Below are 13,070 nucleotides of genomic sequence, written 5' to 3' on the forward strand. Positions count from 1 at the left end.
TTTATTCATGTATTTAATGTCCAATATGCATATCAACACAATTTCCTAATCATGCATCATTTTGTTTTATTTAGGAAACATCATTGCGCCTCCAAAGTTACCTCGCACTACTCAATACAAAAGAAGTAAGAAGTCACCGAAACTAGTTGTTTGGTCTAGGTCTGAAAAGCGTCTTGACTGATTGCCCGAACCCACTCAAATCAATTTCAACACGCCAGTTAGACAATCTCCAATGGCTCAGCATTCACAATCGCAAGACTCACAATCACCCACAAGTTAAGGAACCGACCATGTCTTAAGGGACGAGGTGGAAAGGATAATTGAGAACACTCTTGATGCCAAGCTAGCTCCAATTTTGGAAGCATTAAAGCAGTTGAAAGGAAAAGGACCTGCAAAACCTTCCATGGTAACAATTGAATCGTCTCCAGTAGCAGACTCAAAACATGCCAAATTTATGAACCAAGCCTCCATGGCAGACAAAGGGGAAACATGGGCCCACCTATTTGGAGAAAAGAAATCTGAGAAATTGAATGCTAATCCTACACCACCCAACTCTGAAATTGAGATGATCACAAAGGAACTTGAAAAGTTAAAAACTCAAGTAGCAGACAAGAAGAAAGGGGCTTTTAACCCGGATGATCTCAATTTGGTTCCTCCAAGCTCTTTACCGTCAAAGTTTAAGTATCCTGATATAAAAAAGTACAACGGGGTCGGTTGTTGCATCAGCCATCTCAAACATTTCAAAACTCATATGGATACCACGGGTGCTGATGAAGATACCATATGGAGTTTATTTTCTCTGTCTCTAGAAGGACCTGTTCTGGAATGGTACTACGGGTTGAGCCGGGCCGCAAGGAGTGACTGGAGAGAAATGATAGCTCAATTTGTTAAAAGGTATGTTTATACCTCCCATATGGAAGTCACTCTTATGGACTTACAATCGACTACTCAAAAGGCAGAGGAACCTTTTATGGACTATTTCAGAAGATGGTTACAAAAAGCTTCCCAACTCAAGAATCAGATCGGTGAAAAGGACCAAATCCACCTCATGATTAATGGATCACTACCCAATATCAAGAAGGAAATAGCATGTTTTCCATTCAAAAAATTTAGAGACCTCTGTGATTCTGCATTGCAAGCTGAAAAGGTAATAAAAGAGAGAAATAAGGCTTACGCGAGCTTCAATACTAATAACAGAAAGGGTACAAATATAACCTCAAAACCAAACTCCTCAACAAAATTTTCTGACGTAAAAGCCCTAAACAGTCCATCTCGAACATACTCTAGCTTTAAGCTTCCCTTGTCGAAGGTATTCGAAGAGCTTAAAAAGAGAAATCTAATTACACCCTTAGACCCAAAACCTTTACCATCCAAAGTGTCATCAAATTTTAACCCTAACCTAAAATGCCTATACCACCAACAAATTGGACATGACACAAACACTTGTTATAGACTCCGAGATATCTTGCAAGATCTCATTGATTCCGGAAAAATCCCAAACCCCGATGACCCAAACAGACCATCAACTAAACACAATCCTTTACCCAACCACCAAAATAATAGTAACAAAAATTATCAAGCTGTACCTGGTATTTATATGCTCACAACTGATGTTACCGATGAAGAGGAAATCTTAACCTCTATCCGAATGCATGCGCCGAATCCACAGAGAACCAAGTTCTCTCCATATAAACCCCTGCCAGGATCTGTAATTGGTAAGGATCCATCATACGAGGCTTTCAAAAGAAGGTGGTGCTCTCCAAATCAGGATAAGCATGAAAAGGAACCCTCTAATCAAACCATAAAAAATTCACAAAACATATACGTCAATATGGTTAGAGGAGTACCAGATTCTGGATATCTTGTACCTTCCGATTTTTGGGAATCAATGGAAATTGACTATGAAAGTATATCACCTGAATCAGATAACTTTTGGGAGAGTCAATGTGGAGAAACGGAAGCTGTGAAACCAATTACCCGGAGTGGTCGCTTCTACAGCGACGAAAGAGACAAGGAAAAAGAAAATGATACGCGAGGAGATGCAATGAAAGAATCTGAAGAGGATGTAGTGTTAAAGCAACTGAGGCAAACTAAAGCAAATGCAAGCGTGTGGGATTTGCTAGTTGCATCCAAAACCCATAGAGAAGCGATGTTTGAAGCGCTTGCTAGTCTGAACATAAATGTTAACAGTACTCCTCAAGACTTGGTTCAATTAGTCAAAGGGGATGCAGACATTATCTTCTCTGATAAAGAACTAACATCTGCTGGTAGGAATCATATTCGAGCATTGTACATTCAAGTGGAAGCTAAAGGAATGATTGTTCCTAAAGTCATGGTAGATGACGGCTCGGCGTTAAACGTTTGTCCTCTAAAAGTGTTACCCAAGTTGGGTATGACTAAAAATGACTTGCAGAAAACGCAATTAATAGTGAGAGGGTATGACGAGTCTAAAAGGCCAGTGGAAGGAACCTTCAAAACGGCTGTGAAAGTGGGACCTATAGAGTCGATAGTGGAGTTCATGGTGGTGGATATACCAATCAGTTATGCTCTACTACTTGGTCGACCTTGGTTTCATGCTTTGGGCGGAGTTCCATCCACCCTTCATCAGAAGATTAAGTTCCCATTTAACGATGAAATTATCACTATATCTGCTGAGGAGGATGGCGTATGTTCTAAAGTTAATCTAGAAGCTGAAATTCCTCCAATCACTGGTTTCAACTTAGTTGCTGGAATATATGAGGATTATATGGATCCTCAAGTTGCTGTTATGATGAAGAATATGAAATTTTTCCCTTGCTTGGGATTAGGAAAGAATCAACAAGGCACCCCTACCATTCCTGACCTTCGAGGACAAAACACCAGGGTTGGCCTCGGTTATGACCAAGAAACTGCCTGTAAAAGTGCGATGCAGACTGAGAGGGGTATTTTTCTAAAGGAAGGAACCAATCAAGTTTACAAGAATATGAAACCTCGAAAAGAGTGTCCTGGTTGGGAAATCTTCAATGATGCTGTCAAGGATGTTTGCATTAAGAAGAAGTGGGATGTCAACAATATGCTCATAAGTCTAGACCATGTTGTCGGTGTCCAAGCTGAGGTCGAGACCATCTCAATGGAGGACCATGTCTTGAATAATTTCAAAACTCTTAGTTTAGAGTATGATGTTTTAATTTCTGATGTAATGGATGACAATGATGTATTTCTTTCCAAATTCAATGCAATATACACCAACTTTTCTTATTTGTTTGATGTTTTTCCTGATGGAAGCATATGCACATTAGATTATTTGCATAACATATTTCATATCAATTCCATGTCAATTCCATGCATTCTATCTCATTTAATTTGGGTACAACCGAGAATCCTAAAGAAATACTTTTAGGAAACAATTGCACTCCTGACTTTAGAGAGAGACATGAGAGAATACTAAAAGAAAAACAAGTAGCATTTGCATGGACTTATGAGGATATGCCAGGAATCGATCGAGATATCGCTCAACATTACATTCCGACATATGATGACGCCAAACCAATTAAGCAAAAGCTTAGACGAATGAAGCCAGAGTGGGCGCAAAAGGTTAAAGAAGAAGTGGAAAAACAGATTGAGGCTGGATTTCTAGAAGTAATTGATTATCCAGAATGGCTAGCCAACATTGTTCCTGTAGCCAAGAAAGATGGGAAATTCAGAATGTGTGTGGATTACAGAGATCTCAATAAAGCATCTCCTAAAGATGATTTTCCATTACCTCACATCGATGTGCTAGTAGATGCAGCTGCAGAAATGTTATGGTATGCTTGTTGCGATGGCTTCTCCGGCTATAATCAAGTATTAACTGCCCAAATTCACAAGGCTAAAACATCCTTTCTCACTGAATGGGGAACCTTCTGTTACAAGGTTATGCCATTTGGATTAAAAAATTCTGGAGCTACATATCAACGTGCAGTGACAACCCTATTCCACGATATGATGCATAAAGAAGTAGAGATATATGTGGATGAATGGTAGTAAAAGCAAAGTCCGAGAAAGAGTACTTTGAAGCCCTTGAAAAATTTCTAGATAGGGTCATTAAGTACAACCTTAGACTTAACCCAAAGAAGTGTATATTTGGAGTTGGGTCGTGCAAATTATTAGGATATTAAGCCAAAAATGGATAGAGATTGATCCAGAAAAAGTAAAAGCTATCAAATAGATGTGTTCCCCAAGAACAGAGACAGAAGTCCGAGGATTTCTAGGAATGTTGCAGTACATAAGTATGTTCATAGCCAAACTAACTTCTGTGTGTGCTCCAATTTTCAAGCTATTGAAGAAGAGTCAGTCAATGATATGGTCTGAACAATGTCAAGAGGCCTTTGACAGAATTAAAGAATATCTGTCAAATCCTCCAATCCTCAAGCCTCCTAAATCAGGAAAACCTTTGACTTTATATCTCTCCATAGAGGAACAGTCGATGGGGGCTATGCTAGCACAAGAAGACGTGGGATATGTGGAGCACGCTGTGTACTACCTCAGCAAAAAATTAAGTGAAAATGAACAAAAGTACACGATGATAGAGAAAATGTGTTTAGCAATGGTATGGCTCACTAAAAAATTAAGGCACTACTTTATGACCTACCAAATCGATGTGGTATCAAAGATTGATCCTATGAGATACCTATACAAAACTCCTTCTTTAATCGGAAAGCTTGGAAGATGGTTACTTTTGTTGTCCGAATTTGACATACAATACATATCCAAGAAAGTAATCAAGGGAAGAGTTGTGGCTGAATTTTTGGCACAAAATCCAGTAAATGATGATGAGCCCATTGACTTTTCTTTTCCAGACGAAGAAATTGGGTTAATAGATATTGGAAAGTGGAAAATGTACTTTGATGGCGCTATGAATAAAAGTGGAGCTGGCATTGGTGTCATTTTGATATCCCCGGAAGGAGAATGGATGCCACTATCCAAAAGATTGGATTTTTGGGTGACTAATACCATGTCTGAATACGAAGCGTGCATCTTTGGGCTGGAATCTTTGAGAGCAATAGGAGTTAAACACGTGGATATCTTTGGAGACTCTAGTTTGGTGATTAAACAAGTGAGAAAAGAGTGGGAGATAAAAGAAGAAAAATTGAAACCATATCTCCAATATATTGAGGTACTCAAGACGCATTTTGATGTAGCAGAGTTCAGATTTATCCCTAGGGAAGAAAACCAGATTGCAGATGCACTTGCTGGGTTAGTATTAGTTTGGGAAGATCCGGGAAGATTGTTTATCAGGCCTTTAGTGATGGTGAGAAGTAAAGTTCCTTGTTTTAAGGGGACAAAAGTATTAGACATCACTCGAGATGAAAAACCATGGTATTATGATATTCAAAGATTCATGCAAGATAAAGAATATCCGAAAGCTGCTACGAAGAAGAACAAAAATTTGATTCGAAAATTAGCACAACAATTTTTCTTATTGCAAGGAAAGATATACAAGCGTCATCATGATCTACATCTGTTGTGTGTAGATGAAGAAGAGGCAAAGCAACTCATGGAGGAGGTCTATTCCGGTATTTGTGGACCCCATATGAATGGAAAAGAATTATCGCGCAAAATTATGAGACAAGGATATTTCTGGCTGACAATGGAAGCCGATTGTATCCATTTTGTTAGAAGGTGCCATAATTGTCAAATTCATGGGGATTTGAGCCATATTCCACCATCAGAGCTACATAGTCTGACCTCACCGTGGCCCTTCTCAGCATGGGGTATTGACATCATCGGAAAAATTCATCCGACTGCGTCAAATGGTCATGAATTCATCGTGGTCGCCATAGACTACTTTACACGGTGGGTAGAAGCCAAGTCCTACAAGATACTAGGGGCAAAACAAATGGCCGAGTTCATTGAAACTCGTCTAATATACAGGTATGGGGTTCCACACCATATTGTGAGCGATAATGGAGTTCAATTTCAAGGAGAAGTGAGGCATCTATTGCATGAGAATGGAATTGAGCATCATAAGTCTTCACCCTATAGACCTCAAGCTAATGGCGCAGTGGAAGCGGCCAATAAGAATGTTAAAAAGATCCTTGCCAAAATGGTGGAAACATATAGAGATTGGTCGAAGAAATTGCCTTATGCCTTACATGGATATAGGACAACAGCGAGAACGTCAACCGGCGCAACTCCATATACTTTGGTGTTTGGAATGGAAGCGGTCCTACCAGTAGAGGTCGAATTGCAATCACTCAGAGTGGTATTGGAGGCCCAAATTCCAGAATATGAATGGGCTAGAGCGAGATATGAACACTTGACCATTTTGGATGAGAAGAGAATGCGAGCGATGTTCAATAACCAGATGTACCAAAGGCGAGTTGTCAGAGCATTCAATAAGAAGGTCAAAATAAATAAGATAAAAGAGGGTGACCTGGTGTTGAAACAATCGAGACCAATACCATTTGACCCGAGAGGCAAATTTCGACCTAATTGGGAAGGCCCATACTTGGTTAAGAAAATTATGTCCAAAGGGGCTGTCAAACTATCCGACATGGAAGGCAATGAATTCACAGAGCCGATCAATTTGGATAGGCTAAAAAAGTATTATGTTTGAGCAAAGGTGTGATTCATCCCGCTAGGTTGTGATGTTCCAAAACAACCTAGGCAAAAGTTAGGAATTTGAGAGAAAATAATTAGTTTGAAAACCCTTACTGGGCAAACTAATAACAGTTTTGCAAAGTGTTAAAGTATTGTACCCTCGATAAAATGAAATAAAATACATTCAATTGACATTGAAATATTTGTGCAAATAATTTGGTGTCGCAATATGCTTAAAACGCGGAAAGGTAGAAAACAAATAAATTATCCATCCGCTCTTGCCAAAAACGGCCGAACTACGTGGACTTTGATCCTGCAAATAGCAGGTACGTAGGCGCTCAAATCGTTGAGTTCAAGTCCAACAAAAAAAAATATATATTTTCATGCACGTGTATATTCAAAAGTACCTAACCATATTCTCTAAAAACATACCGTCTTTAAACTTTTCTTCGACCTATGAATTTTGCTTTCAATTGACATCCATTACATCACAAATAAGAGCTTGTCATGTTGAAATCCCGCAAAGGGCGACTTCAGCAAAATTGGCCAAAGCTTGTTGAGTCGAGAACCTATAAAGGCGGCTCAAGCAAAAATAAGAGATTAAAAAAATAGCTCGTCGAGTTGAAAACCCACAAATGACAGCTCGAGCAAAAATAAGAGCAGCTCACTGAATTGAAAACCCGCAAAGGGCGGCTCAGGCAAAAATCAGAGCACAAATTCACTAAGTTGAAAACCCCCAAAGGGCAGCTTGGATCAAGATCAATGCAAGTACCATCAATAAAAAAAAAATTCTAGCAAGTGAACCAGATTTATGGCTGTATGGTGATCTGTCAAGACCTTTGAAGTCAGAGAAAATGTGAAATAAAGATTAGTTAGATCATTAGCGACGACCCAATTGGGGGCATCTGCTTATACTCACACATTTTCATGCATGTAGTCTCTAAATAAATTAGGCGCATCAACATACACAACATCTTTAAAAGTTATTTTTGGGATGTTCTTGAAAATATACAAAACAATGTGGAAATATCAATTTTCAACTTTTAGCCGATAACAGGCTGTTAAAATGTGTGGACCTAGGAACGGTCTATGGTATTCATAACTTACACAACGGTTAAGAAGTTATAGCTTATACAACGGCTTTTAAAATGTGTTGACCTATGCCCGGTATGTGGTATTCATAACTTAAACAACGGTTATGGAGTTATAGCTTATGCAACGGCTATGAAAATCTTTTCGACCTACGCAACGGTCTTATCAGTAGACCTATGCACGGTCTGTGGTGCTCATAACTTACACAACGGTTATGAGGTAAACGGTCTACAGACGGCTGTCTTAAACCCTTCACAATTGTGTGGCTTACACATCGGCTATTTACTAACTTTCATCTGCTCGTAGCTGGCACATCAGCTATTTACTAACAATTGTGTGGCTTACACATCGGCCATTCACTAACTTTTCACCTTCTCGTAGTTGGCACATCAACTATTTATTAACTCCATACTAACCAATAGTCTGCATATCAACTATTTTCTAACTTATAGCATGTACACTGGCTATTTCTGTGTACTCACAATCTACTAATTGTTTGTAACTTTAAGGGTGAATCTCACAGAATTTATAGAAACCCCTTTTAAAGTCGAATTTTATCTCTAGTCTAGTTAATTTTATAATTAAGACGACACGCTTACATAATGCTTTATCAAACCTAGTGAAAATGAAATTCTTTTTTTATAGTGGCTTCATTTCTCACAAATTTCTATAAAGCAGGGGGCAAACTGTAAGCGTTCGATTTTGAGCTTAATTTAATTATACTACTGAATTTTAATGAACTTTGAAAACTAACTTGATATTTTTTCCATTTAATCTTTTTATTAAGTGAATGGAATAAATTTAAAAGTGAGTAAAATAAGCTAAATAAATTAAAATGCTAAAGAAAACAAACAAAAATCAAATAAACAAAAAAAAAATGAATATTTATTATTATTATTCTTATTTTACATAAAAAAAACACAAAAAATATAAAAATTACAAAAGTGGTATGAAAATAAATTGCAGAGACAAAATTGTAAAATAAAAACGTTAGGGACCAATCTGGCACATCGTGAGAAGTTCAGGCACCAAACTGTAAATTTGCCAATTTTGTCATGTAGTGGCACTATTTGCTACAGTGTTTATGAATAGTAGAAACACTGTAGCTTGATCAACATTAAAACCTGCCAAAAACAGTTTAAGGGCATTAATCCAAACATGTATCTAATTAAGCAATATTAGGCATAATTAATCTAATTTATCATATTTACAAAATTGCCACTGCTCAAGCCTATAAAAGAAAGGCCTCACAGCCATTGCAAGGCACCAGGGAATACACAGGGCAATCTACCCGTGAAAAATTCAGTCCCTCGTCTCCTCTTCTCTTTTTGATTTGGTGTTCAATCAAAAGGCTAATAATTTCAGTTTTTAAAAATAAGTAAAATCACATCTTTCTGCTAATTCCTTTCTGTGTTTTTTTTGTGTTCATTCGAAAAGGAATTCCAGCATTCATTTCTTACTTGAGCTCCCAAAAATTCTGAAAATCAATATTCTTTCCCGAAAAAAAAAAGATCAACAAAAATTGTTCTTTTTGCTGAAATAAGACATCATCTCGACAAAAAAAGTTAATCAAGCCAAAAATAACAAAACAAAAATATAATCTTTTTTAAGGGTAGAAGCAGAAATCATTTACGCATAAGGTATTAAACTCTTAAATTTTTACATTATACCATTTTTTTGTATTGTGCTAATTGTTGGCTGGAATGTTTTTGGAGTTCAAAAAAATTTCAGTCAGTTAATCTTAAGGGTTCATGGGGGTAATGAAACCTTAATGAAATGTGATGTAACTAAAATGCTGAGTTTAACTTTATATTTTTTTTTAAGATCATTGCACATCAATTAAATGAAACCAAAAAAGAATTTGCAAAATAAAATTTGTTAGTATGTTAAACTTTAAGTTCATATTCATTGAATTTTTAATTTTTTTTAGATAAAAAAAAAGGATCTGTCAAAATAAATACACTTACCTTCCATTGTTGCAAGTTTACATTTCTTGCATTTTCTTTTGGTCTTCTCTAGTCAAATACAGAAAACGAAACCAGCTCCATATATTGAAAAATTAATAAACCATAACCCAATATTTCCTCCTTCCATATCGCCTTTTCTTTAGGACTTGATCGGATCAAGCCAAAACGATCCATAACCCATCATTTTCGGTTTAGATCAAAATCCAGTTTCAGTTTCACAAAAAAAAAAGTCAAAATAAAAAAAAATTGATACAGTAAGAACCCTAAGTTTTTTTCGAATTCTTAACCTAAAACACCAAAGAATCAATAATTTGAACAAACCCATTAAATTTCTAATTTAAAAAGCAAAATCAAATAGAAAAAGAAATTAAAACAGTAGGAGGCAAGATAAATTGATGTGAAATGGGTTCCTTTACAATCGAGAAAATGTAAAAAGATTAAATAAAAACAAAGAAAACAAGAGAGGGAGTTCCGGCTCTGAGTGAGTGAAGTAGGAGAAGGAAATTAGGTTAAAAAAAAGTGAGTAAAATATTTATGGCTTAGATGTGTTGAGGGAATTTGATCCAATGGTTATGATTAATTTTAGAAATATATATGGGTTGGATTTGAAGACAATTTTCATGTCACGGACTTTACAAAATGGACTAGGCGCACTTTCTTTCTTTTCTTACACAAAACTAAACTTAAATATTTTGGTTGATATTCAATTTTGATTTTATCTTAATTCATTATTTTTATTTATTTATAAAAAAAATGTCAAATGATTTTTTTTATTTATCACAAAATTATCTCAGTCGAATTACGTAGACTCTAATTCCGGTGTCCGGATATGTAGGCATCGGAATTTAATTTTCGATTCAAGTCTAACCTTTAACCTTTTTTTTATTTATCGAGATTCACATGTTTATATTTATATTTTTCTTTTATTTTCGTGAATGATTAAATTTTATTTGGGGTTAAAATATTATTCAATCATTTCTAATTTAGAAACTCTAAAAAAATTTATTTATATTTGGATACGATTCGATAATATTCCGATGTTCGGATATTATTTAATCTATCTCAATTTTTATTTTATTTTGGTTTATTATTCATTTATGATTATAATTAAATAATATTTTGGTGTTCAAATATTATTTGATTAATTTATTCAATAATAAATAACATAATTCTATTATAAAAATCAACTGAATAATATTATGGTGTTCAAATATTATTCAATCTATTTTAATTTTATGAACTATAAAAATTTAAATATTTGGTTTATTTATAATGCAATTAAATAATATTTCGGGATTAGAATATTATTTATTCTATCTCAAACCTACACCCTTTTTATTTGGTGCCTCAAATCCAATTTTTCAAAACATTTCTTTTTGTGATTTTAGTTCTTTTACGAACTACGTGGGTTTTGATTCCGGCCTGACGGATACGTAGGCGTCTCGGCACACAAACTGAGACTCAAATCCATTTTTTTTTTAAACTTATTTTTTTTAATTACTGTTTAAAATATTTCAACTCGAACTACGTGGACTTTGATTCCGGCATGACGAATACGTAGGCATCTGTGGATCCAGATTCAAGTCCAGTCTTTTTAAATTTTTTTTTTCTTATAGAAATATTAAAATTAACGTTTTTATATTATTTCACACTAATAATTCATAATTCATAATTATATGTCAATTTAATTTATGCTTTTATTTTACTTGCTTATTTATTTATATTTTATTTATAATAAAAATACACACTCACTAATGGATAGGTGTTCAATCCATAAACCTTTTTCTTAGCTTAGAACGAAAATAAGTAACGACAACTTCTTGGGAAACCGGAAGCTCTGCGTGAAAATTCTCACTCAAAACTAACTTCTGTTATATTCGGGTTCGATAAACAGCGAGGGTATATTGGTTTTGAGACCCTTTTTCTTAGAATTAGAAGTCAAAAAGTTAACCCGTAATTATCAAAAAGCAAATGATGAATTAAATAGGACATTATTTCCGAACTTGAATCTCTGAAGAGGTGAAGATAATTATAATGCTTTAATTATCTTTTCCTTCCCGGTTATCTCCGGGTGGCGACTCCATAAATATTTTTATAATAAAAAAATTAAATTCTCCCACTTTTTAAAAACGGACTCCGCCAAAACCGTGTGGGGCCTCGAGCGGAAAACTCGCGGGATCTCCACAGTGGCGACTCCACTGGGGATATCAGAAATAATTCTGAAAATATTCATCGTTTGCTTTATGGTTATTTACTGGTTGACCTTTCATGTCCTAAAACTCACGTACGGAAAATTAGAATCTTCATTTAGGCTCTCCCTAATGACAATGTCTTATGGTGTTTGAATAAATTAGAAATATAAGGTTGAGGATGACCGATTTTACGCATTGTTTTGTATGGTTTATTTGAAATGACCGAAGGTAACATATCATGCATATCATGCATTTGCATATCATTTTTGGAATATCACACACCTACGGAAATGTTTTATTCATGCATTTAATGTCCAATATGCATATCAACACAATTTCCTAATCATGCATCATTTTGTTTTATTTAGGAAACATCATTGCGCCTCCAAAGTTACCTCGCACTACTCAATACAAAAGAAGTAAGCAGTCACCGAAACAAGTTGTTTGGTCTAGGTCTGAAAAGCGTCTTGACAGATTGCCCGAACCCACTCAAATCAATTTCAACACGCCAGTTAGACAATCTCCAATGGCTCAGCATTCACAATCGCAAGACTCACAATCACCCACAAGTCAAGGAACCGACCCTGTCTTAAGGGACGAGGTGGAAAGGATAATTGAGAACACTCTTGATGCCAAGCTAGCTCCAATTTTGGAAGCATTAAAGCAGTTGAAAGGAAAAGGACCTGCAAAACCTTCCATGGTAACAATTGAATCGTCTCCAGTAGCAGACTCAAAACATGCCAAATTTATGAACCAAGCCTCCATGGCCGACAAAGGGGAAACATGGGCCCACCTATTTGGAGAAAAGAAATCTGAGAAATTGAATGCTAATCCTACACCACCCAACTCTGAAATTGAGAAGATCACCAAGGAACTTGAAAAGTTAAAAACTCAAGTAGCAGACAAGAAGAAAGGGGCTTTTAACCCGAATGATCTCAATTTGGTTCCTCCAAGCTCTTTACCGTCAAAGTTCAAGTATCCTGATATAAAAAAGTACAACGGGGTCGGTTGTTGCATCAGCCATCTCAAACATTTCAAAACTCATATGGATACCACGGGTGCTGATGAAGATACCTTATGGAGTTTATTTTCTCTGTCTCTAGAAGGACCTGTTCTGGAATGGTACTACGGGTTGAGCCGGGCCGCAAGGAGTGACTGGAGAGAAATGATAGCTCAATTTGTTAAAAGGTATGTTTATACCTCCCATATGGAAGTCACTCTTATGGACTTACAATCGACTACTCAAAAGGCAGAGGAA

At 36.0% G+C, this 13,070-nt stretch overlaps 1 protein-coding gene across 1 annotated transcript; it reads left to right on the forward strand.

Annotated features, from left to right (window-relative positions):
* The first annotated feature begins 4,186 nt into the window (after nucleotides 1–4,186).
* On the forward strand, nucleotides 4,187–6,577 carry LOC126667079 (uncharacterized). Its single transcript, XM_050360048.1, has one exon. It carries the CDS (start codon nucleotides 4,187–4,189, stop codon nucleotides 6,575–6,577), a length of 2,391 nt encoding a protein of 796 aa, XP_050216005.1.
* The last annotated feature ends 6,493 nt before the right edge of the window (nucleotides 6,578–13,070 follow it).

Source organism: Mercurialis annua, linkage group LG1-X (assembly GCF_937616625.2).
Source record: "Mercurialis annua linkage group LG1-X, ddMerAnnu1.2, whole genome shotgun sequence".
Lineage (NCBI taxonomy): Eukaryota > Viridiplantae > Streptophyta > Magnoliopsida > Malpighiales > Euphorbiaceae > Mercurialis > Mercurialis annua.